This window comes from Loxodonta africana, chromosome 1, assembly GCF_030014295.1.
Source record: "Loxodonta africana isolate mLoxAfr1 chromosome 1, mLoxAfr1.hap2, whole genome shotgun sequence".
Classification (NCBI taxonomy): domain Eukaryota; kingdom Metazoa; phylum Chordata; class Mammalia; order Proboscidea; family Elephantidae; genus Loxodonta; species Loxodonta africana.
In genome coordinates, this window is record NC_087342.1 from 115,695,741 (window position 1) to 115,720,424 (window position 24,684).

The following is a 24,684-nucleotide window of genomic DNA, read 5'->3' on the forward strand; positions in this document are numbered from 1 at the left end:
CGAAGAGAAACCAGATAACTGGGAGCTCCTAAAAATCAAACACCTATGCTCATCTAAAGACTTCACCAAGAGAGTAAAAAGACCACCTACAGACTGGGAAAGAATTTTCAGCTATGACATCTCCGACCAGTGCCTGATCCCTAAAATCTATATGATTATGTAAAAACTCAACCACAAAAAGACAAACAACCCAATCAAGAAGTGGGCAAAGGATATGAACACGCACTTTACTAAAGAAGATATTCAGGCAGCTAACAGATACACGAGAAAATGCTCTCAATCATTAGCCATTAGAGAAATGCAAATTAAAACTACGATGAGATTCCATCAACAAGGCTGGCATTAATCTAAAAAACACAAAATAATAAATGTTGGAGAGGCTGTGGAGAGATTGGAGCTCTTATACACTGCTGGTGGGAATGTAAAATGGTACAACCACTTTGGAAATCTATCTGGCATTATCTTAAACAGAAATAGAACTACCATACAACCCAGAAATCCCACTTCTTGGAATATACCCTAGAGAAATAAGAGCCTTCACACAAACAGGTATACGTACACCCATGTTTATTGCAGCTCTGTTTACAATAGCAAAAAGCTGGAAGCAACCAAGGTGTCCATCAAGGGATGAATGGTTAAATAAATTGTGGTATATTCACACAATGGAATACTACGCATCGATAAAGAACAGTGACGAATCTGTGAAACATTTCATAACATGGAGGAACCTGGAAGGCATTATGCTGAGCGAAATTACTCAGAGGCAAAAGGACAAATATTGTATAAGACCACTATTATAAGATCTTGAGAAATAGTATAAACTGAGAACACACACTTTTGTGGTTATGAAGGGGGGAGGGAGGAAGGGTGGGAGAGGGTTTTTTACTGATTAGTTAGTAGATAAGAACTACTTTAGGTGAAGGGAAGGACAATACTCAATACATGGAAGTTCAGCTCAACTGGACTGGACCAAAAGCAAAGAAGTTTCCGGGATAAACTGAATGCTTCAGAGGTCAGCAGAGCAAGGGCGGGGGTTTGGGGACCATGGTTTAAGGGGACTTCTAAGTCAACTGGCAAAATAATTCTATTATGAAAACATTCTGCATCCCACTTTGAAATGTGGTGTCTGGGGTCTTAAATGCTAACAAGCGACCATCTAAGATGCATCAATTGGTCTCAACCCACCTGGATCAAAGGAGAATGAAGAACACCAAGGTCACACAATAACTATGAGCCCAAGAGACAGAAAGGGCCACATGAACCAGAGACTTACATCATCCTGAGACCAGAAGAACTAGTTGGTGCCCAGCCACAACGGATGACTGCCCTGACAAGGAGCACAACAGAGAATCCCTGAGGGAGCAGGAGATCAGTGGGATACAGACCCCAAATTCTCACAAAAAGACCATACTTAATGATCTGACTGAGACTAGAGGAATCCCGGCGGTCATGGTCCCCAAACCTTCTGTTGGCCCAGGACAGGAACCATTCCCGAAGACAACTCATCAGACATGGAAGGGACTGGACAGTGGGTAGAAGAGAGATGCTGATGAAGAGTGAGCTATTTGTATCAGGTGGACACTTGAGACTGTGTTGGCATCTCCTGTCTGGAGGGGGGATGGGAGGGTAGAGAGGGTTGGAAGCTGGCAAAATTGTCACGAAAGGAGAGACTGGAAGGGCTGACTCATTAGGGGGAGAGCAAGTGGGAGTATGGAGTAAGGTGTATATAAACTTATATGTGACAGACTGACTTGATTTGTAAACTTTCACTTGAAGCTCAATAAAAATTAAAAAAAAAGAAGAAGATGGAAGGAATACACAGAGTCACTATACCAAAAAGAATTGGTTGATGTTCAGCCATTTCAGGAGGTAACATATGATCAGGAATCCATGGTACTGAAGGCAGAAGGCCAAGTTGCACTAAAGGCATTGGCAAAATACAAGGCTCTGGGTATTGACGGAAAACCAATTGAGATGTTTCAACAAACGGATGCAGTGCTGGAAATGCACACTCTTCTATGCCAAGAAATTTGGAAGACAGCTACCTGGCCAACCAACTGGAAGAGATCCATATTTATGCCTATTCCCAAGGAAGGTGATCTAATCAGTGGAAATTATCATACAATATCATTAATATTACATGCAAGCAAAATTTTGTTGAAGGTCATTCAAAAGTGGCTGCAACAGTATATTGACAGGGAACTGCCAGAAATTCAAGCCTGATTTAGAAGAGGACGTGGAACAAGGGATATCATTGCTGATGGCAGATGGATCCTGGCTGAAAGCAGAGAATACCAGAAAGATGTTTACCTGTGTTTTATTGACTATGCTAAGGCATTTGACTGTGTGAATCCTAACAAATTATGGATAACATGTGGAGAATGGGAATTCCGGAACACTTAATTGTGCTTATGAGGAATCCGTACATAGATCACAGGGCAATCATTCAAACAGAACAAGGGGATACTGCATGGTTTAAAATTAGGAAATGTGTGTATCAAAGTTGTATCCTTTCACCATACCCATTCAGTCTGTATGCTGAACAAATAATGTGAGAAAATGGACTATATGAAGAATGGTGCATCGGGATTGGAGGAAGACTCATTAACAACCTGCGTTATGCAGATGACACAACCTTACTTGCTGAAAGTGAAAAGGACTTGAAGCACTTACTGATGAAGATCAAAGACCACAGCCTTCAGTATGGATTACCCCTCAATATAAAGAAAACAAAAATCCTCACAACTGGACCAATAAGCAACATTATGATAAACAGAGAAAAGATTGAGGTCATCAAGGATTTCATTTTACTTAGATCCACAATCAACACCCATGGAAGCAGAAGTCAAGAAATCAAAAGACGCATTGCATTGACAAATTGGCTGCAAAAGGCCTCTTTAAAGTATTGAAAAGCAAAGATCTCACCTTGAGGACTAAGGTGCACCTGACCCAAGCCATGGTGTTTTCAGTTGTGTCATATGCATGCAAAAGCCGGACAATGAATAAGGAAGACCAAAGAATTGACGCCTTTGAATTGTTGCTTTGGCAAAGAATAATGAGTATACCATGGACTGCCAAAAGAATGGACAAACCTGAATGAACGAACAATCAGAATGCTCATTAGAAGCAAGGATGGCAAGACTATGTCTCACATACTTGGGACATGTTATCAGGAGAGATCATTTCCTGGAGAAGGACATCATGCTTGGTAAAGTAGAAGGCCAGCAAAAAAGAGGAAAACTCTAGAAAAGATGGACTGACACAGTGGCTGCAGCAATGGGCTCAAGCATAGCAACAATTGTGAGGATGGTGCAGAGCCAGGCAGTATTTCAGTCTGTTGTGCATAAGGTCGCTGTGAGTTGAAGCCAACTTGACCGTACCTAACTAACAACAACAGAACAAGTAAAAAGGATATGAAATAGCAGTAAAGCTGTGCATTAAAGGGTGGGCAATTGGCATATCTCATTTATGCAAAATATTTTACTGTGCGCCCACTCTGTCCTAGGCTCATGTTCAAAAATAGGGCCAATTGGGGCTCCCAAAAGGGTTGATGTTTGCCTTACTCACTAATCTATGGATAACTTCTACGACTGGGCATTCTCTCTATGACTTGAAGGGATTTCCATTGGGTAGCAAGTTTTTCTTTAATATTCCCCCCCCCCCTTTTTAGTCCACAAGAATGAAGATACAGTCATTACCAATATATTTTTTTTTTTAATCAAGGTGCACTCAGCATGACCCTCCACCCCCAGTGCTCATAGCAATTGAGAGCCTCTACCAAATGCTGCACAGCCTGATTTCTTTCACATTTGGAAAACACCTAAACTCAGTTCTGTGGAACTGCTCAAGGCAAACGTTTTTAAGCACACACACCATAGTAAGGCGATGTAGTTAAAGTTCACCACACAATCCCACAGCCTGGAATTACATGCCTTCCAAGCAATTAGAGGATTTAATCGTTTATGGTGTAAACTTCTAGCATCACAAATGATGTGTAGGGACGAGAAAGGTGTTAGTTAATGAGGTCAAATCTCAAAAATGGAAGCAATAAGGGACTCATGAGGTCTGAACTCAGAGGAATTTGAGTTATTTTCACAGACCCTTAAGACCACCAAAAACATTACTAACAAGTTTTTTGTTCCCTTTACTCTATGCCTGTGTTTTATTAACAATAAGTGACTTTCATCTGCAGTCCTTGGATGCCTTTTGATTGTACTAAAACAATGGGAACCTTCCAAGTTTTATTATAGCCATTTTACAGGTGGTTGGGTAGAAAGAGAGGGAAACTAATGACTTAGACAAAGGTCATAGAGTTAGTGAAAGCCTGGAGTCTGAAGTTCTCTGCTACTGCCAACAATGGGCAGAATAATTCTCCTTATTTTAGTAGGCCTAAATTATCCATTTCCCAGCTTTGGTGGGCATGATTTCTTGCTTTGATGGGCACTATTTAAAATTCTAGTAACAGGTTATAGAAATCAGAAGTTTCTGGGAGTTTTTGCTTTGTTTCTAAACAAAGACCCCCCCCCCCGCCCCCCGCCCAGAGGCTGACTAATGCCTAAGCCAGACCATGGTGCCAGGGGATTCTGCGTCACAGTGGAGGATTGTTAACCACATATAGAAATTCAACTGCTCGTAAAACATCATCTTTCCTATCCCCACCACCTCCCCCATCTTTCTGGCTGCAAACTCAGGGCAGGCTTCCCAAACAAAATCAGAGTAATCGTCTGGAAAGTGATCGCAAAGATGCAGCTGTGTGGATCCTGCCCAGAGGGACCACTCTAACAAGGCCAAACACCAATCGTTCCCCACAAAGGTGGAGGAAACGGTGTGCGGAACTCAGACTTGGTGGCAGAAATGAGCCTGACATATCTGAGTGCCAGCTGATGTTCCATTTCACACCTGTAGAGGCCCGCTCCATCCTCATCCCTCACCCTAACAAGACTTCTGCATCTAGACAGAAGCCGTCTAACACCAGAGTAGCAGGGACTCGAGTGTCTGCATGTGAGTTTCACAGCTCACATCTCTTTTTACTAAACATGATCATGTCTTCATTAGACAGAAGAACAGATCTGTAAATAGGCCACAGTAATAAGATAACACTAAGTTCATATTCTTTGGAATATAACTTAAACACACATACATAATCTGTGTCTGTACACACAAAAAAAAAGTTGTACAAATACTTTTCAATAACTTAGATATTCATTGTGACAGTCTTGACCAGTCAAGCCATTCAAAACAACTAGATCAGTTTATGCATTTAGACACAACCACGTGTAAAAATTTACCAAGTTGTGTTCCTACACTTAGGCCATTCTGCAAACCCCTCTGAACAAATGAAAAAACTGAAATAGAAGTGTAAGTTTGCTAAGAATCAGATGGCAAATTTATATAATCCTAGCTGTGTTTACTACTTAGTTTTAGGGCGGAATTAGCAGTTCCCGAATCCATTTCTTAGTGGCAAGCCCATCTCCTTTTATGTAAATCCCCCAGCTTTCTCTCTCCCTTTCTCTTCTCTCGTTCTGGCCTCTACATATATATCTGTGTGCTTTCTGACTCAGAAATAAACTTTCCAGATAAGAATCAGAGTTAATGGCCTCTCAAGTAGTATCCAACACTACTGACCACAGGACAGAATGATGGGTATGTGGGGCCACCCTGGATTTTGACTGTCTGGGTTCAAATCTCAGCTGTACCAATTATTAGCTGTTTGACTTTAAACAAATTATGTAACTTCTTGGCACCTCATTTCCTTATCTTCCAAAATGGGAACAAGAATAAGAGTTCCTCTATTGTTAGGATTTTGTGAAGCTCTAATAACTGGTTGCCGTGGAGTCAATTCCGGCTCATAGCAACCCTACAGGACAGAGTAGAACTGCCTCATAGGGTTTTCAAAAAGCATCTGATGGATTCGAACTGCCAATCTTTTGGTTAGCAGCCATAGGTCTTAACCACTGTGCCATCAGAGTTTCCTGAGGCTCTAATAAGACAATGCACATCAAGGGCTTAGAACAGAGTCTGGCACATAGTAAGTGTTCAATAAAGATTTGTCATTATGCAGATGATTAGTGAGTTAAGAGCAATGATGATTTCTGGTTCCTACATTCTCCTGCATCACCTGGTTTGATTTTGCTGGCCTTTTTCTTTTCATGTTTGGATTCCTTTTTGCTATCAGTGAAGTAATAGAGTAAGATGCCCAGTGGTGAAACCAAACCAGGTTAAAAGTGAACCAGAAGTTGATACTTATTTTCAAAACAGCAGCAGAGAAGCTAAATTTGCCCATTTATAGAGACTGTCCACTTGGGTAGAAGAGTTTGCAACAACTTTCAGCAAAGGGATTCGTAACTATTTCTGTTTTAATAGAAGATCTCTTACCTGGAACTCCACTTGCTGGATTAACTTGGTAAATAATGGGTGTCTGTGCCTTGGAAAACTGTTTAGAAAACATTATCACAAGTGAGTATTACATTAGAATCTCACAACCACATACACAAGAAGTGAAAGTCAGTCCTCATAAAGCATTACCCGTTGCTGTCGAGTGGATTTTGACTCACACCTACCCTATAGCACAGACTAGAACTGCCCTGTAGAGTTTCCAAGGAGCGGCTGGTGGATTGGAACTGCCGGCCTTTTGGCTAGCAGCCAACCTCTTAACCACTGTGCCACCAGGGTTCCTCGTAAAGCATTAGTCTAGAATAATAAATAGTTATGTCTCTCCAAATCACCTTCGCATCTGTTTTTTTTTATCCTCATTGTGTTTCTGTAAAGCTGAGATGACAGACATTATTACATTTCTTCTATAGACGAGACAAAGGGAATTTGATCAAGGTCATACAGCTCTTTATCCTGATCCATATTGCCCTAAACCTTGGCAAGCCTGTTTCTATCTGCCCATCTGCCAGGAACACATTTTACCAGAAGGAAACATAGCAGGCCATGCTTTAGAATATCAACCTTTTTATTCCATATTGTAACTTGATTCCTTTGAGCCTCGAAGTTTTGTGCTTTTTATTTTTCTAGACAAGAATTCACTTATTTAACTGGAAGGAGTGCAACTTAAATTATTATCAGTCAGCATCTTGATAGGTATTAACAAGCTATGAAAAATGGTAAGTTGGGTAGGCACGTAAGTGAAGTGCTTATTGGGGAACTGGAATGTGCCCATTGGGAGGAAAATGATTCAAAAATAAGGAATAGGAAGCAATATTATATTTCAAGAAGGAGGAAAATGGCATTAATGGGAGAGGTTGGGGCCGGCAAAAACCTGGTCATGGCATTCTCAATCATTTTACAATGCCCCCGTCTCCCCAGGCACATCATCTACTAAACATAATCTCCATAAATGCAGGGACAGTGCCTGATTCAGTCAATGTCATATCCCCATGTATAGCTTGGTATGTAGAAGATGTTCAAATTCTTGTGAATGAACAGAGTTGCCCCAACTGGGATGACTAATACACTGCCTAGAAGCAGAGGGGAGAATGAGACAATCTCAGGAATTCCATCTCAACTATAAGCATTTGTGTTAGTCTAAGAATAGGGCATTGGTAGAATTCTTGCCTTCTGTGCAGGAAACCCAGGTTCAATTCCCAGCAAATGCACTTCATGCGTAGCCACTGCCCTTCTGTCTGGGGTGAATTGCATGTCGCTCTGATGCTGAACAGGTTTCAGCAGAGCCTCCAGGCTAAGATGGGCTAGGAAAAAAAGCCTAGTGATCTACTTCCAAAAATCAGTCAGTGAAAACCCTACAGATCACAACAATCTGATCTGCAACTGATCATGGGGATAATGCAGGACTGGGCGGTATTGAGTTCCATTGTGCATGGGGTCGCCGTGGGTCAGGGACCAACTCTACGGCAGCTGACAACAACAGCAAGGACAAGATTAGCACATCACTATCAGGAAATTATGCTGGGGGCCAGTGTGAAGAAAAGGAGAGGCATAAGGATGGACTAACCAGGCCAGGGTTTGACCCGTGAGCCAATGACTCACCGAGGATCAGACCTAGTCTCCTGCTCCCACCACCCCGACTCCCAACCTCCTCTAGATGCCTACAACCTCCTCCATTCCCCGTAATCTACGGTGCTTCCCATTTGTAAAACAAATGACACCAAATTGTTTTGCTTGGTCTGCCTCCACCACCCCGGGAGTCCACCTTCCCAGGGCAAATATTACCAAAGAATAACTCCGTTGTTAATCAACAGCCCTAATCAGATACTTAAAATCAAGGCTTTTTAATTTTTAATGGTAGCTTGACAAGTTTGGGTTCTAAGTATTGATCCACATAGCTATACAGTCTGTTGTCAAGGTTAGTGCTGCTCCCTTTTTAACGGAAAGGGTTATAAAATAGTTCACAGAAAATATGTGCAGTCAGGGGGTCAAAATAAGCATGCTGTGACCTTGCTAATCTGGAGCTGGCTCTGATCTCTCCAGAAGATAAAGATTAATGCGATTCCGCACATACCTGCCAAACACACAATCCCCACACCTCTTCCCTTAACCAGGCCTTTGTCTTCTGTTGGGAAGACCTTCATACCAATGTTATTTCAGGTGGAACTTTATCATAGGGGCCTCATGAGGTAGAGCAGTGATTATTGTCCCAACTCACAGGCATTAGAAACTGAGGCAGATGCAAGAACCGAATCTAAATCAAATCAGAAAACATACCTCACAATTTCCTACTTGAAATGTTTTAAGACCTATCGCTCAGAAAACCTGGAATCCTTCTACCAAAAGTTTGTGGGGGTTATAGTGACACCCTTGTTACTTGCTTTCACACCCTCAGAGAGTGGTGGAGCAGGCTCGGGATTCAACCTCAAAAAGGGCTTCCTTGTGATTCTCTCTGAGCTGACACAACCTAAAATGGCACACTTCTAAGAGAAACAGGCCCCTGGTCACCCACCAAGCAAGAGACATGGCAAAGTGAAAAATTAATGAGCTTCTAAATCAAGCTTCCCGCATGCTGATCCTTGAGCTGAAGTGAGGTCAGCAGCATCAAGATGGGGGAGAGGAGAAGAGGCGGATTAGAATGAGAAAGCCACAGCCACCAGCTGCTTGATAAACCTTCTGTGAGTTGTTCAAACTTGTCAGTGCCTGCAGCAGGCTCTTTGGAGTGGACTGGTGAGGAGAAATTAATCTTTAATACTCATGGCTCCCTCAGTACCAGTCCCAAAACAAAGAGACATGCCGTGTTTTATTTAGCTTGGAATGCCTCTCATTAACTACATCCCCTGGTGATTTTTCATCAACTCACCAAGCTATCTGAACCACGGAAGGACTTGTTTGCTTTAATGTGCAATTTTAGGAAGTGTGTGTCTTCGTTCCCCTCCCTCTCCTTACCGATCTTTTAATAAGTAGGAAAACTAGTGTCTGGGGTGAAAGGAACATCAAAGCCAAACTCAGCGTGGTGGTTAAGGAGCATGCTTAGCTATCTCCCTTCTGTTATATTCCCCGAGACAGCGCAGAGGTGGTGGTGCAGGACTTAATAAGAAAGGACATTTTTTTCTCTCTGCTGCATGTGTGCAGAAGCAAAATTCAGGTAAACAAGATTCTCCTGGACTCAAAACAAGTTGTTGAATGTGAATTGATAGAAAATTCTGAATTTCAAAAACTGAATTGCTAGTATAAAATGTGGAAGCTATTAGAGATGAATTTAGAGGGTGAAGTCTTGCTCTAACAGAGCACTAAAAAAAAAAAAAAAATGCTAAAGTGTACTCCTTAGAACAGATCTTAAAACAGAGACCCCCATATAAGGTTGTTATTAGCTGCCGCCGAGTCAGACCCCCAACTAGTAACAGTCCCATGCGCAGCAGGATCAGACTAGTGTGATCCATAGGATTTTCCTTGGCTGATTTTTGGAAGTGGATCGTCAGGCCTTTTTTTTCTAGTCTGTCTATATAAGGTACAACTATGCAAAAAGGAAAACTGCCAATTCTCTTTCTTTCATGTGAAGTTTAGGACCTACTTCTTCAGAGATTGTTTTTGTATAAAATTAATCTCAAATGGATAGTAGACTGAACCAAACATAAAATTAAGCCCCAGTATACGTACCCAGGCTCTAAAATAAGTCATGCACTGGCCTCATAAACTAAATATCTCTCGCTGTCTCTTGCTTTCTTTCTTTCTCCTTCTTATTTGCTCTATCTAAGTTTGAAGGACAGTTCCACCAAGAAATGCCTCTCCAGTCTAGTGTTGGAAAGAGCAACAAATAGACCATGAAGCAACAAGGGGAGGTGGAAGTTGGCTCCCTTCACCAAAGAAGTCGTGTCCCTGAATCTTTTCACCATCCTGAGACTCTGAGTATTCTCAACTGTAAAAAGGAACAATGGTAAACTCTGTGGCTCCTCTATGGACTTCAGTTTAGGTGAGGATTCCAGGTACAGGTTCAAATCCTTGTTCTGCCAATTACTACCTGAGCAACATGGGTAAATTATTGAATCTCCCAAAGCTTCAGATTACTCACCTGTAAAAGAAGGATAATAACAGCTACCCCATGAGGTGGTTGTGAGCGTTAGATGAGACAAAGGACATAAAGCACTTAGCTAAAGCCTGACCTACAAGTGCTCAATACGTACCATTCATTAGGATAGTCCAAGAGAGTCTGCCTCTATCAGCCACCTTTCTTCTTACCATCTCAGAGCAGACTCCCTAGCTGATTTACAATGTTTGCTCTTGTCAGTAGCACAGGCACACCCTAACATTCCTCCATCCTTAGAACTCACCTTGAAAGTACAGCTGTCACATGGTCCCAGGCTCTGGCTGCTTACCACCTGTCCCCCAGAGTGCACATCCAGGTAGTACAACCCCTCATGTGCTTCAGACAACAGAGATCTAAGAGAAGGAAGTGAATATCCTCTTGAATCAAAACCCATGAATTTTCTAAGCCTACAGCCCCACTTGGCCATTTCAAATTTCCTCTCAGTGCTTATGAAACAGAGCCAACCAAGACAGCTATATTTCACTTTTCACCTCCTAGAGCCACTCATCATTACTAGACTTTAAAGATTGAATCCTTGAGCAAAACATATGGTTAGAAATTTTGAAAATAAGTTCAAAATCAGAAGAATGAATAGTGCAAAGAGTGTACACGCATGCACACACATGTAAACATGCACCCAGTATATTAATTACAAAATTGTGCTCCTTTCTCAAAGCTGATGTAACCACAGACTGGATTTCAGCCCCTCTTGTCCCTCGTTCAAAGAATGGAGAAATTACACTCAGTCAGATGTTCAGGGAAGAAGTGGTCTTTGTAGTATTGTTGGCTAGGACTTCAGTAGGCAAAGGTGGAACAAGGAGAACCTTTCTAACAGAGGAAACAGAAAATAAAAGGAAATGGCAGTTTTTTTCCTGTAAATCAATGATCCATTTCATGTAACATCTCTAAGACATGAGTAAAGAAAAAATGAGCTAGGGGAAACTAAACAGGCCAACAGAAAGTTGAATAGGACAATGGATTACCTGGAATCCTGTACAATGTGTCCCAAATAGAGGTAATATCATATGTGGCAAATGCTGAGGATTAGAGCAAATCTCCTTTCTGACTGGTTTTGAGTTTATGCACAATTATTACAATTATGTCTATTCTAACGGATGAGTTCTTTAGATGGCAAAGTGGCACCTTTTATTGAAATCTTAGGGTTCCCTACAAAGAGCAAATGGAAACACGATCCCATCCGTTCTTAAAAATAACTCAAAAATTTTCTCTATGTTCTCATCCTCCCTTGAGTCCCACAGCCCTGGCAGGGACGATTTAAGAACTATATTCATATGGAACATTTTAAAAACTGTAGCTGATAATTGCAATCACAGCAGGAGTTGCTTTAATTTGCCAGCAAGAATTACCCAGGTATACAAAAAGCACTCATCCTGTCTGGTCTTCCTATTCCTGGACATGCATACCTGGTCTGGCACACCACCACAGGCAAGTCCAAGAAGACAGGAGAGATGTCACAGGGGATGGCTGGCAGTGCAGGCACCACCATATTCACCAGGTTTATCTCCAGCTGAGAGCCATTGCTGGGATAAAGAAGATCTAACTCCAAACCTAAGCACAAGGGAAAGGAGAAATCTCAAGCTGAGCAGAGTGGCAATCCACACTGGATAATATAAAAACATGGCCACACGGGGGCAATGTGAGACACTGAGTTCACCTAAAGATTCGTTTAAACCAAACCAAGCCTATTGCCAACGAGAGTGACCCTACAGGACAGAGTAGGACTGCCCAACTGGGTTTCCAAGATGCAGCTGGTAGATTCAAACTGCCAACCTTTTGGTTAGCAGCCAAGCTCTTATTCACTCTGCCACCACGACTCCCAACATTAGTTTCATACTCCTTAATTCCAAAGGCACTTTACAGATTCTGTATGAAAGAGTTTTCTCTCATTAAAAAAAAATTTTTTTTTTCTCTCATTAGGCCCATATAAATCCAAGAAAGTATATTTCGACCCTCAAAGTTATTCTTTACTATGGCAGAATTGAGTATGCTAAGTTATGGTTTAGAAGCTCCCAAGTATAGAACTATTCACAAGCAAGATAACCAAAATACTGGGGGACACATTGCCAAGTGCTATGCTGTACATTTCCATATATCATTGTATTTAGGGTTCCTAGAAGTCACATCCTGCAGTTCGGGATAAGGAAGAGAACACAGATATACGGTGGTGTGATGTGCTCTGCTTCTGTGGCATTAGCAAGTGAGCACCTGCAAAGACAAGTTGACTGGTTGGTCCATCTTCCTTCAAGCCCTCCCTCCCAGGTCAGCCAAGTGTTCCATGTGCTCCGTTTATCACCTTGTCCTTAGACAAGGAAAAACACCAAAGTCTCATACTCATTATAATCATGATTCAGTAAACAAGAAAGTGGCGTTTGGTAAGACACAAACCTACCATCAAAAATGACTGTGATCCACGTTCCCCCTGCAAGGCTGCCTTCTTCAGGTTCAATATGTAAACTCAGACCAGGCACTGTAAATAAGTGAAAAAACAAATACTGGTTTTGAAGGTCAGATTTAATCCACCAGCTTCCCCAGTGTTTTAAAGCAAAATTTAACATGCATCAGAATCACCAGACATGCTTCTTAACACACGTCTAGACTGGTCAGGGGTGAGTCCAAAATTTGCATTTCTAACACGTTCCCAGGTAATGCTGGTCACACTTTCAGAACCCTCGTTTTCAGGAAAAGCCTGACTAATCCTCTTATCTTAAAAAAAAAAAAATGTGAAAACCCAGTGTTCACCAGGACAATCCTGAATTTTTACTTCCTTTGAAGAGCCTCAAGAATACATTTGGTTCCTAACTAAACCCCTTTCCCTCTCTCCTCTCTTTCCCACTCTTTATTGAGATGGCCCTATGTAAAATCACTTATTTCCTGTATTTCCACTTCCCAAAGAAGAGAGACTTCTAGAAGCTGTCCTTATTTTCATTCTCCTGCTCATTACACCATCCTCTAGTTTCTCCTCCTCAATACATGGTCGGGATGACTCCTTTTATCATCCCAAATGGACATAAGATTTCCTAGTTTGTTTTCTAACCACCCCCCTCCCCATTCTGGAATCTCAGTTTTCATTCTCTACCCTTGCCTTCAGACAAGTGACCAATTCCAGCACTGCATCCGTTTGTTGAAACATCTCAATTGCTATGCTGTCAGCTCCTGTAGCCTTGTGTTTCACCAATGCCTTCAGTGCAGCTTGGACTTCTTCCTTCAGCACCATCGGTTCCTTATCGTATGCTGCTTCCTGAAATGGCTGAATGTCGACCAACTCTTTTTGGTATAGTGACTTTTTGTATTCCTTCCATCTTCTTTTGATGCTTCTGCATCATTTAATATTTTCCTTGTAGAATCCTTCAATATTGCAACTCGAGGCTTGAATTTTTTCTTTAGTTCTTTCAGCTTGAGAAATGCCAAGTGTGTTCTTCCCTTTTGGTTTTCTATCTCCAGGTCTTTGCACATGTCATTATAATACTTAACTTTGTCTTGCCAAGTCACCTTTTGAAATCTTTTATTCAGCCCTTTTACTTCATCATTTCTTCCATTTGCTTTAGCTACTCGACATTCAAGAGCAAGTTTCAGAGTCTCTTCTGACATCCAGTTAACATGACTATTATTCAAATTTATGCACCAACTACTAAGGACAAAGGTGAAGAAATTAAAGATTTTTACCAACTTCTGCAGTAGAAGAGTGAACATGCGATCAGGATGCATAGATAATTACTGGTATTGGAATGTGAAAGTTAGAAACAAAGAAGGATCGGTAGTCGGAAAATATGGCCTTGGTGATAGAGACAATGTTGGAGATCACAGGATAGAATTTTGCAAAACTGATGACTTCATTGCAAATACATTTTTTTCACCAAAAGAAGGAACAAATCTGTCTTGGAAGAAGTACAGCCAGAATTCTCTTTAGAAGCAAGGATGGCAAGACTACATTTCACATACTTTGGACATGTTATCAGGTAGGATCAGTCCCTGGAGAAGGAAGGACATCATGCTTGGTAAAGTAGAGGGTCAGCAAAAAAAAGGAAGACCCTCAGCAAGATGGACTGACACAGTGGCTGCAACAATGGGCTCAAGCATAGCAATGATTGTGAGGATGGCGCAGGACTGGGCAGTGTTTTGTTCTGTTGTACATGACTCGACAGCACCTAACAACAACATCACCCTTGCCCTGCTTGCTCAGAGAGCGACTTAAGCATGGGTCATTTCTGGAATTTCTTTAAACAAAATCCGTTACAGATTTCATGTACTAAGTCAGATAGGGTTCTTCCATGGAGGGTTCTATTATAGTCCATTGCTTTTAATGATGGCTTCTTACACTCATGGAAACCCTGGTGGCGTAGTGGTTAAGCGCTAGGGCTGCTAACCAAAGGGTCGGCAGTTCGAATCCGCCAGATGCTCCTTGGAAACTCTACTCTGTCCTATAGGGTCGCTATGAGTCAGAATCGACTTGACGGCACTGGGTTTGGATTTTTGGTTTATTACACTCATTTTTTAAATTCCTTTTTGGGTTATGTAATTCTTTTTAGATTTTATTCCTCTATATTCCCCAAGGGAATCAGCTGAGCATGAGTAATCAATCCTTCCATCTTTAAAGATGCTCCTGGACGTACAACCATCTTGGTCAAGGTAAAGCCAATTCAAGGAAGCTAGCAAAAATCAGTCAGCTCCTCAGTGAGATCATAGACAAAGAAAGTGTTATCTACAGAATACTTTTCAATTTCCATATCAGAAAAGTCAAAGGACAACCCAGGACACCTTAACTGTGGCCAGCCCAGGGCTTCTATGTACAATTAGCCATTCAAGTGGCCCACTAGACACCCAAGGGTGGTGAGGAAACATTCACAGCTACACAACCAGGTCTAGCCAGACCACCCATTTTCTCCCCCTCAAAGGTATAGTGGGTACTTCTGCTTAAAGAAGACTATAAGCAAATGTTATTAAAAAGATACAAAGGATAACCAAATTTACAAAGGAAATTAGAGACATGATGTAAGAAAAGGAGATTTTAATGCAAGTGGTCATTTATCAATCATTAAGACAAGATAAAAAAAAAAAAAATTCCTACTCCTAGCAGCCCTACAGAAAAGAGTAGAACCGCTCCATAGGGTTTCCAAGGAGTGGCTGGTGGATTCCAACTGCCAACCTTTTGGTTAGCAGCTGAGCTCTTAGCCACCAGAACTCCAAGACAAGCTAAGCTACTCCATTTGAGAATATAAAGCAATAAAATCTAAAAAGAATTACATCATATAACCCAAAAAGAATTTAAAAAATAATGTAATAAGCTACTGTTAAAAGCAATGGACTATAACAGCAACCTTCACTGGCCATTAAAAATTGAGGTATATATTTATAACTGTTTACTATATAACCTCAACTATTAAACAGAAAATGTTATTACTGAACAAAAAATTTAAGCAGTGCAGATAATATCGCAATAACCCCTCTTAAGAACTCATTATTATTGAAAAAAAAATAAACCTAGAAGCATTTCAACATCTCCCATCAAAGTAATATTTTAAATATCAACAAACTAGTTCTTAAGATAACTTATGTTTTTAGGCATCCTGGTGGTGCAGTGGCTAAGCGCTTACTGCTAACCAAAAGGTGGACAGCTTAAGCCCGCCAGAGGCTCCAAGGGAGAAAGATGTGGCAGTCTGCTTCCGTAAAGATTACACCCTATGGGGAAGTTCTACTCTGTCCTAGAGCGTCAGTAATGTGTCAGAATTGACTCGACAGCAGTGGGGCCTTATGTTTTTATCTGTAATCCCTTCAAAAGAAACTTTACTCACCTATCAAAAGGAGTCCTTCAATACTTATTAGGAAGATCAACCAGACAGTCATCTTGCCCTCTTAAACGAAGCCTCCTAAGCTTGCTCAGACATGAAAAGCATTTTCCATTTTAATCGGACCAGCATAGCTTTTGTGCTCTATAAAAAATAAAATGAAAATTTATCATTATCATATTTTGCTTGCACGCTATTTCTTTGCTGTGTTGGAACTGGAGAAATTAGACAGATCATACAAATATGGCCCTAGAGTCTTCAAAGGGACCCACCATCTTTCCAAGCTCTGGAGGAAAGAACCATCTAAGAATCTTATGTAAAATCACCACCACTATCCTACCCCTGGCTACTTATTTAATACATGGGTAAGAAATACATGGGTAAGCAGGGTAAATAATATCATAATAATCCCTTCCATGAACTCATTGTTGAGCAAAAGCTGAATAAAAAATAGTAATAAGTTCTAGATATTAAAAAAAAAAACTAATGGCAGTTTTGGGTTTTTGTTTATTTTGTTTCATTTGTTGTTTTGTTTTGTTTTCTGGAATAGACTCTTAGTCCTCCAGAAACCAATCCACACAAAAAAGTAAAGAGTCTTGCAAAGCAAATGTTAAGGATGGTTATGGGCTCAGAAAATGGTATCTAATGGAAATTTTCTTATCCTTACAGCAGAGGAGAAAGGGAGGAAAGAAACAGGAAGAAAGTGTCAGACCCTCTTCACTGGACCTCATGACTTCAGGTCTTTCTTTCCTAATCCATGATGCCTGGGTCCAACTCATGGCAACCTTACATATAACAGAACGAAGTATTGCCAGTCCTATGCCGTCTTCACGATTGTTGACGTGTTTGAGTCAATTGTTGCATCTTCCAGTACTATACTGAACGATGTTCTGTCGTGATCTGTAAGGTTTTCATTGGCTAATTTTGGGGAGTAGATTGCCAGGCCTTTCTTCCTGGTCTGCTTAGTCTGGAGGCTCCACTGAAACCTGTCCACAATGGGTTACCCTGGTGGTATTTGAAAGACTGGTGGCATAACTTCCAGCATCATAGCAACATGCAACAACGAAATGACAGAGAACTTTTTAATTCAATGAAGAAGTTTCATCTTTGTAAAACTACGATAAGAATACTTTCTTTTAGGATTTTTATTAAGAGTAAATTAAATAATACATATAAATTAGCATAGGGCCTGGGGCAAAGAACACCACAAATGTTAGCTCTCCTTTCATGGACCCTCTATTTCTAGCGAAACCACTGTAAGGTTATCTCTCTGATTTTTCAGCCCCACCATACCTGGTCTAATCCAGCCGTTCCAACTTTCCCTTGCATTGCTCTTCAATTTGAACTGTGCATTCCAGCCATGTGTTCTCCCGATCATCACTCAGACAAGCCTTCAACACATCAGCCTCCACCTTTGCTTCTGCTGGACCCTTCTTGGCATCCCCAACTCTCTCCTCAGCCTAATAAAGTCTTCACCCTCCTTCATGCCCAGCTCAGGAGCTCCGTCCTCCATTGAATCCTTCCCCAGTCATTCTAGTCCCCACTGACATTTCCTCCATGGAACCTCTAGCTTATGTCCAGCAGAGCTTGGTCTAGATATGCCTAGATATGCCTCATCTTCTAGATTGGACATTCCTTGAAGAGATCTAGCGACTAGACTTCTATTTCCATAATCCTCTTAGTGCTAAGGCCCCACACAGTGTTCAGTAAATTCTAATTGATGAATACATATTTAAATACTCTAATTCTGAGTTGGCCTAGTCTGAGAGAAATGGCCTTCACACATGTGTGGGATGGACTGAATCCATAGAAGCCTGGCTGAAAAGTCTTATGTCTTAAATAATACCCTGATGCCTGCTCCAGAAAGTTTACTGAGCTGCTTTCCAGCAACCGCAAGTCAAAGGGCACAAACAAAATTATCTTTAAAAATACTGGCTCTGAAATTTTCTGAAAGTTTTAAAAATTACAGAATTAAATACATATATATGTATATATATGGAGCCCTGGTGGAGCAGTGATTAAGAACTCAGCTGCTGACCAAAAGGTCAGCAGTTGTAATCCATCAGCCACTCCTTAGAAACCCTATGGGGCGGTTCTACTCCATCCCATGGGATCACTATGAGTTGGAATCGACTCAACTGGCAATGGGTTTTTTTGGTCTGAGTATATATATGTGTGTGTGTGATATATACATCTATATATCTATATATACCAAAAAACCAAACCTAGTGCCATCGAGTCGATTCCAACTCATAGCGACCCTATAAGACAGAGTAGAACTGCCCCATAGAGTTTCCAAGGAGTGCCTGGTGGATTTGAACTGCTGACCCTTTGGTTAGCAGCTGTAGCATTTAACCACTACGCCACCAGGGTTTTATATATATATATGATCCCTGGTGGTGCAGTAGTTAAGAGCTTGGATGCTAACCAAAAGGCTGGCAGTTCAAATCCACCAGCTGCTCCTTGGAAACCTTATGGGGCAGCTCTACTGTATCCTATAGGGTCACTGTAAGTCAGAATCGACTCGACAGCAGTGGGTGTATGTGTGTGTGGTGACACAGTGGTTTAAGCAATTGACTGCTAACTGAAATGTCGGCAGTTCAAAACCATCAGCGGCTCCACAGTTGGTTTCTGTAGAAACCTGCAGCATTGGAAATCCTATGTGGTTGCTGTGAGTTGGAATCAGTCTGGCCTTTGTTTTTTATATTTATATGTATATATTTTTATATAACAAATATTTAATATATTTATATATACATATATATGCATATAGACATGCATGTTCCTTGATGCAATCGAATTGCACTCAACCACTAACCCAAAAAAAGAGCCCTGGTGGTGCAGTAGTTAAGCACTTGGCTGCTAACCAGAAGTTTGGTGGTTCAAATCTACCACCTGCTCTGCTGGAGAAAGATGTGGTAGTCTGCTTTTGTAAAGATTACAGCTTTGGAAACCCTATAGGGCAGTTCTGCTCTGTCCTATAGGATCACTATCAGTCAGAATTCACTCGAAGGCAATGAGTTTGACTAACTTAAAGGTTAGCAGTTTGAGCCCACCCAGAGGTGCCATGGAAGAAAGACCTGATAGAAGACTACAGCCAATAAACCAGATGGAGCAGTTCTACTCTGTTACACATGGGGTTGTGATAAGTTGGAATCAACTCAGTGGCAACAGGATATACATATATACATGTATGTATACACACACATGTTAAATATACTAAATACACACTTAATTTTTTTTTCAGAAAACACTGAGATGAACAGAAGTAGTGGTTACTCCATTTCAGGAAATGTAAAAACCGCAATAAACTCCTAGAAAATGATAACTGCAAAAAACTTATAATAAACTCCTCTTAGACGTATGTCCTGATTAAGATAGCCCAATACATAAAACAATTTATATTTAATTCCATTCTGCAGACATTCATTGTGTGCCTACTGTATTCTGTGCACTGAGCTAGGTCCTGGGAAAAGAAAAAAACAAGCTGTGTATCTTGCCCTCAAGTCGTTAGCAAAAAGGGCAGGGGAGGAGGCCATTAGCATTATGTAAGGAGTTTTAAAATTTCCAGGTGGACTCAGCAAGCATTCCTTTCAATTGCAAAGTTTTTCCTTGCATTGTTATGTCTATTTCGAATAGAATTTAATTCACAAACATTCAATTTTTAGAAATGCATGTGCTGCATAAAGAAAGGTACCTAGTAAGACAAGGCAGAATACTGGGGAAGCCAGCACAGCTTGTACAAGGCAAGGTCATGGAAGCTCCACAGATACATCCAAACTCCCTGAGACCGAATTGCTGGACTGAGAGCTGTGGGGACCACAGTCTCAGGGAACATCTAGCTCAATTGCCATAAAACAGTTTATAAAGAAAATGTTTTACATTCTGCTGCGGTAAGTAACGTCTAGGGTCTTAAAAGCCTACTGGTCTCACTCCTTCAGGAGCAAGGAAGAATGAAGAAAACTAAAGATACAAGGGAAAGATTAGTCCAAAAGACTAATGAACCACATCTACCACGGCCTTCACCAGACTGAGTCCAGTACAACTAGATGGTGCCTGGCTACCGCCACTGACTGCTCTGACAGGAATCATAATAGAGGGTCCTGGACAGAGCTGAAGATAAAATAGAACAAAATTCTAACCCAAAAAGAAAGACCAGACTTGCTGGCCTGACAGAAGCTGAAGAAACCCTGAGAGTACGGCCACTGGACACCCTTTCAGCTCAGTAATGAAGTCACTCCTGAGGTTCCCCCCAAGCCAAAGATTGGACAGGCCCATAAAACGAGACTAAAGGGGCACAGTAGCCCAGGGGCAAAGACTAGTAGCCAGGAGGTGATAGGAAAGCTGGTAAGAGTGAACATAAACTTGAGAAGGGAGAGTGTTGACATGTCGTGGGGTGGTTAACCAACGTCATAAAATAATACGTGTACTAACGGTTTAAATAAGAAACGAGTTTGTTCTATAAACCTTCATCTAAGGTACAATAAAAATAATTTTTAAAAGAAAGAAAGAAAGGCACCTGGGAGCATTTGCTACTTAGTCCAAAAGCCCAGGATCTGATTTGCTTGTTACATCCATCAGAATATATTCTGCCCAGCAGAGTCTATTTCCAATCTGGCTGCGCAATTTTAACATTTCCTTTCAGCAGCTTCTCCCAAACCTAGAACAATGGAAATATGCATTCCCACACTGGTTTTCTTTAAAACCCTAAATTCAGACCTACACCTTTTCCTCCAGAATAAAGCAAACAAATGAATAATAAATGTAATTTTTCCTAGTGTAATTAATCCACTAATTCTTCCTAAGGATAAACTCAGTCGACATTTTTTTTTTCTTTTTAACATAATATTTTCAACCACAGAAAAGAGCTGCGTGCATTTGGTCAAATATTCTCTCTTGTTGTCTCTTTCTCTCCCTACTCTCATCCCCTCCTCTTCCTCTCCCTTCTTCCCTCTGATCTTCACCTCCTTTGGGACAATGAGAGATAGGACTACAAGGTAGCTATTAGAGATGCCCCATTTCCTATTGCTCACCACAACATTGGTGTGAGAATCAATCTCTTAAAAACAGAGAGCAGAGAATCAGACAGTACCTTTTTCTGTTTCTGCCTTGTTGTGACTCAAGGGAGAAATTATCTTTCCTTTTTAAATGATCTTGTTTCTTTCTGCCGAGAACCGATGGCCATTTTATCTGGTTAGAGCCCAGCCTGCAGCTACCATGCAGGTACTCACTCAGGCTGAACTGTAACTCACCTAACTCGTTTGTGTCCCGGCCAAATATGTGCCAAAGTAAAAGTTCAACGCTGTCCATAGGGCAAGCTTAATGATTAACACAAGCTGCTTAAGCTCTTTTCCTCAGGGTCTTGTATTAATGACCACAGAAAAAGTGTCCTACATTTTTCTGCACTTACTGCATGTGCCCCAGACAAGAATTTTAAGTAAAAGTCCACCCAGTGAGACAAATAGGCATTCAATGTTTGAAAGAATTTGCCAATAAGTCAGTGACTGAGCAGAAGGCCCATGAGAGGGCCGTTAGAGGGCTGATTGCCATTCGTGAGTAGTCTCTGGTCCTTTATCAAGAGGAACAACCCAAAAACATTGTGCTATGGGCTGACATTCATATACTCACATTAGGGGTATGGCTGTAAAGAAGCAGAGAAAGGAAGCGATTGATTCAAAGTCTTGCTAAGAAGAGCTGACTAAAAAAACCAGTTGACTTTGAGTCAGTTCCCACTCATGGCAATTCCATGTGTCTCAGAGTCAAACTGGCTCTATAGGATCTTCAGTGGCTGATTTTTAGGAAGTAGATCATCAAGCTTTTCTTCTAAGATGCCTCTGGGTGAACTCAAACTTCCAACCTTTCAGTTAGCAGCCGGGCACATTAACCATTTGTACTACCCAGGGACTCCAAGGGCTGACTAGCATTCCTTTTTTTTTAACTTTCCTCCCTCCCTCCTGACCTTGCTTTCTTGACCAAGGGGATGCCCTTGACTTGCACCCACCTGCCTTCCAGTAGAACACAGGCCATGATTCTCAGTCATTGGGTTGACTCTCCCTTGATAATTAGAGAACCAGTGAGCATAGGAAGGTCCATACCACCTTCCTACATGGTCCTCTTCTAACTTCTCTGTCCCCGTCCTACTGCTCATTCTAACTTATATCAGCTGCTTCCTAATCATGTCAGGCCATGTCCGATGATTCCTGCCAGAAGATATTCTCACCTTTTTTTTATTCTCATGCCTTCTTTTGGGAGAGGAACCTTTCAGGTCAAATTTGGTAGCCTGAGTCTTACTGGGGATAATTTCCAGATTTAATTATGGAAAAACTGCACAACTCTGTTGAGAGTAGTGAAACTATCCACTAGATAGAGTGGGAACTTATAAACACACTGGCTGTATATCACAGCTTGACAACCAGTGACAACCTGAATGATTTCCAAAGCCCTGTAGCCATGAGTACAGAGAGAGGGTGTCTGGCCAGGTTGGGCAAGTGGGTGCAAGCTAAGAATCTGCCTGGCCTGCTTGCCTACCTACTGCCACCCTGCGTGCCTACTGAACTTCGGTTTCCACATTGCATGTCTCCAGTGCAGGTTAACAAGCATCATCATATGAACCACATTTGCTTGCCTGGTACGTTGGCAATGGGGGGTGGGGACAGACCATGTTTGGGGCAGATAGTCAAAAAGCAACATCAGTATTATTGGTACCTTCTATTCTCGTAAAGAAAACTATTTTTTTAATCACTAGGATGATTCAAAAAAAAAAATTTTTTTTAATGCAGTTTCTGCCCTCAAAGTGCTTGCTGTCTGATAGGAAAGGCAAAAACATAATCAGGTTATTTTCCTATAATATAAAAAATCTTCTCATAAACCCTCATGTCGTGTTTATTTCTTGCTACTTCAGCAAAAGGTTTTCAGAAACTAACCACATCTATCCTTGGGTTCCCGTTGCTGTGGAGTAGATTCTGACTCATAGTGACCCTATAGGACAGTAAATGAGTAACTTCTTTTATAAGGATCAGCAAAAAGCTGGTTCCTCTGAGGCAGAAGTTAAAGATGTCCCAAATGTCCAACTTTTCCAAACAGCTGTACCACTCCATCATCTCTAACATCAACTACTCCCTCTCCCCTCAGTACTCTCCCTCCTGTCTTTGGGTTTGGTAATTCACTGCAACATCTCACAGAACTCATGAACCATACTTATAGTTAAGTGGTTTATTAGGGAAGTAACAGGGTACAACTCAGGATCAGGATCAACTTGGAACAGAAACAACTCAGGATGCAGTTCCTCGAACAAGACAGTATCTCCTCATTCTCTGCTGCTGGGCCCTGCTGGGGGCCTTTTACCACTGGGCCCCACTGGGGGCCTTCTCTGGCAAGTGTTACACCTCTTAGCTTCGTGGATCAGCAAGCCTCACCACAGCCATTTCTTGCTGGTCTCCTGGTTCCTGCCATCTAGCACTGCTGTCTCTCGCTGTCTCTAGTGTTACAGCTCCTCCCTCTCTCTGTGTCTCCCCTTTAAGCCTAGTGGTATGACATAACTGACCAATTCCCTCATTAGGGTTCCATACACCTTAATTGCATGGTCCAACTCCCACAAGGATGCCATACACCATATTTACATTATTAGTAAGCAATCCAATCCCCTTGGTGGGGCATAAGAACCTCATTTGTATAGTCCCAGCCAGTTGTTTGGTGGGAGTTACAAAGACTATGGCTAGAAGGGCTATATTAAGTAATTCACCACACTGCAGACCGAGTAGGACTGCCCCATAGGGTTTCCAAGGCTGTAATTTTTATGGAAGCAGATTGCCACATCTCTCTCCTGCAGAGCGGCTGGTGGGTGCAAACCTCTGACCTTTCTGTTAGCAGCTGAACTCTTAACTACTGTGCCACAGGGCTCCCTATTAACTAAAAGAATTCTGAATGATAAATGGTTTCTGGACTCTAAGAACTTCTTGGTAGGCAATCAAGTGCTACTACTAAAGAAATGAAGTTGAAAGAGCCGTTTCATGTTCTAAGGCCTAAAAGGAGAAGTTTCAGAACTCTTAGGGGAAGTGTGCATACCAAATGGAGGCTTGGGGAGACTTAAGCACTCCTCCTCCTGAGCTCCATCACCCTCCCCAGAGCTCCCAAACTATACACACATATGTAAGTAAATACAGTGTGTTTGTCATGTAAACGCAACCTCCAGATAAGCACTACCCCCTCTGCTCCCCCACTTCCATCTAATCACCCCCAAAACACTGCCACATAGAAATTCTAAATAAAGTATTGCATTGGTATCACTAACCCATTGATGAGCATGGTTCCACTGCCACTCTAAGGTGATTATTAACCATGCCTACACCCAGACATTGACATTGGCAGCTATCCTAACTCATCTGTTATAACAATATACCACAA

The 24,684-nt window shown here is 41.5% G+C and overlaps 1 protein-coding gene across 1 annotated transcript in view; it reads right to left on the minus strand.

Annotated features, from left to right (window-relative positions):
* Positions 1 to 16,339, minus strand: part of PKHD1 (PKHD1 ciliary IPT domain containing fibrocystin/polyductin) — a 595,384-nt gene extending 579,045 nt beyond the window's left edge. The window contains exons 1-5 of the mRNA XM_003404439.3: positions 16,288 to 16,339; positions 12,888 to 12,965; positions 11,902 to 12,046; positions 10,722 to 10,830; positions 6,376 to 6,433 (exon numbers count right to left, since the gene is read on the minus strand). Coding sequence (XP_003404487.2) covers positions 6,376 to 6,433; positions 10,722 to 10,830; positions 11,902 to 12,046; positions 12,888 to 12,965; positions 16,288 to 16,339 — 442 coding nt within the window. The remainder of the gene's footprint in view (positions 1 to 6,375; positions 6,434 to 10,721; positions 10,831 to 11,901; positions 12,047 to 12,887; positions 12,966 to 16,287) is intronic.
* Between the last annotated feature and the right edge of the window lie 8,345 nt (positions 16,340 to 24,684).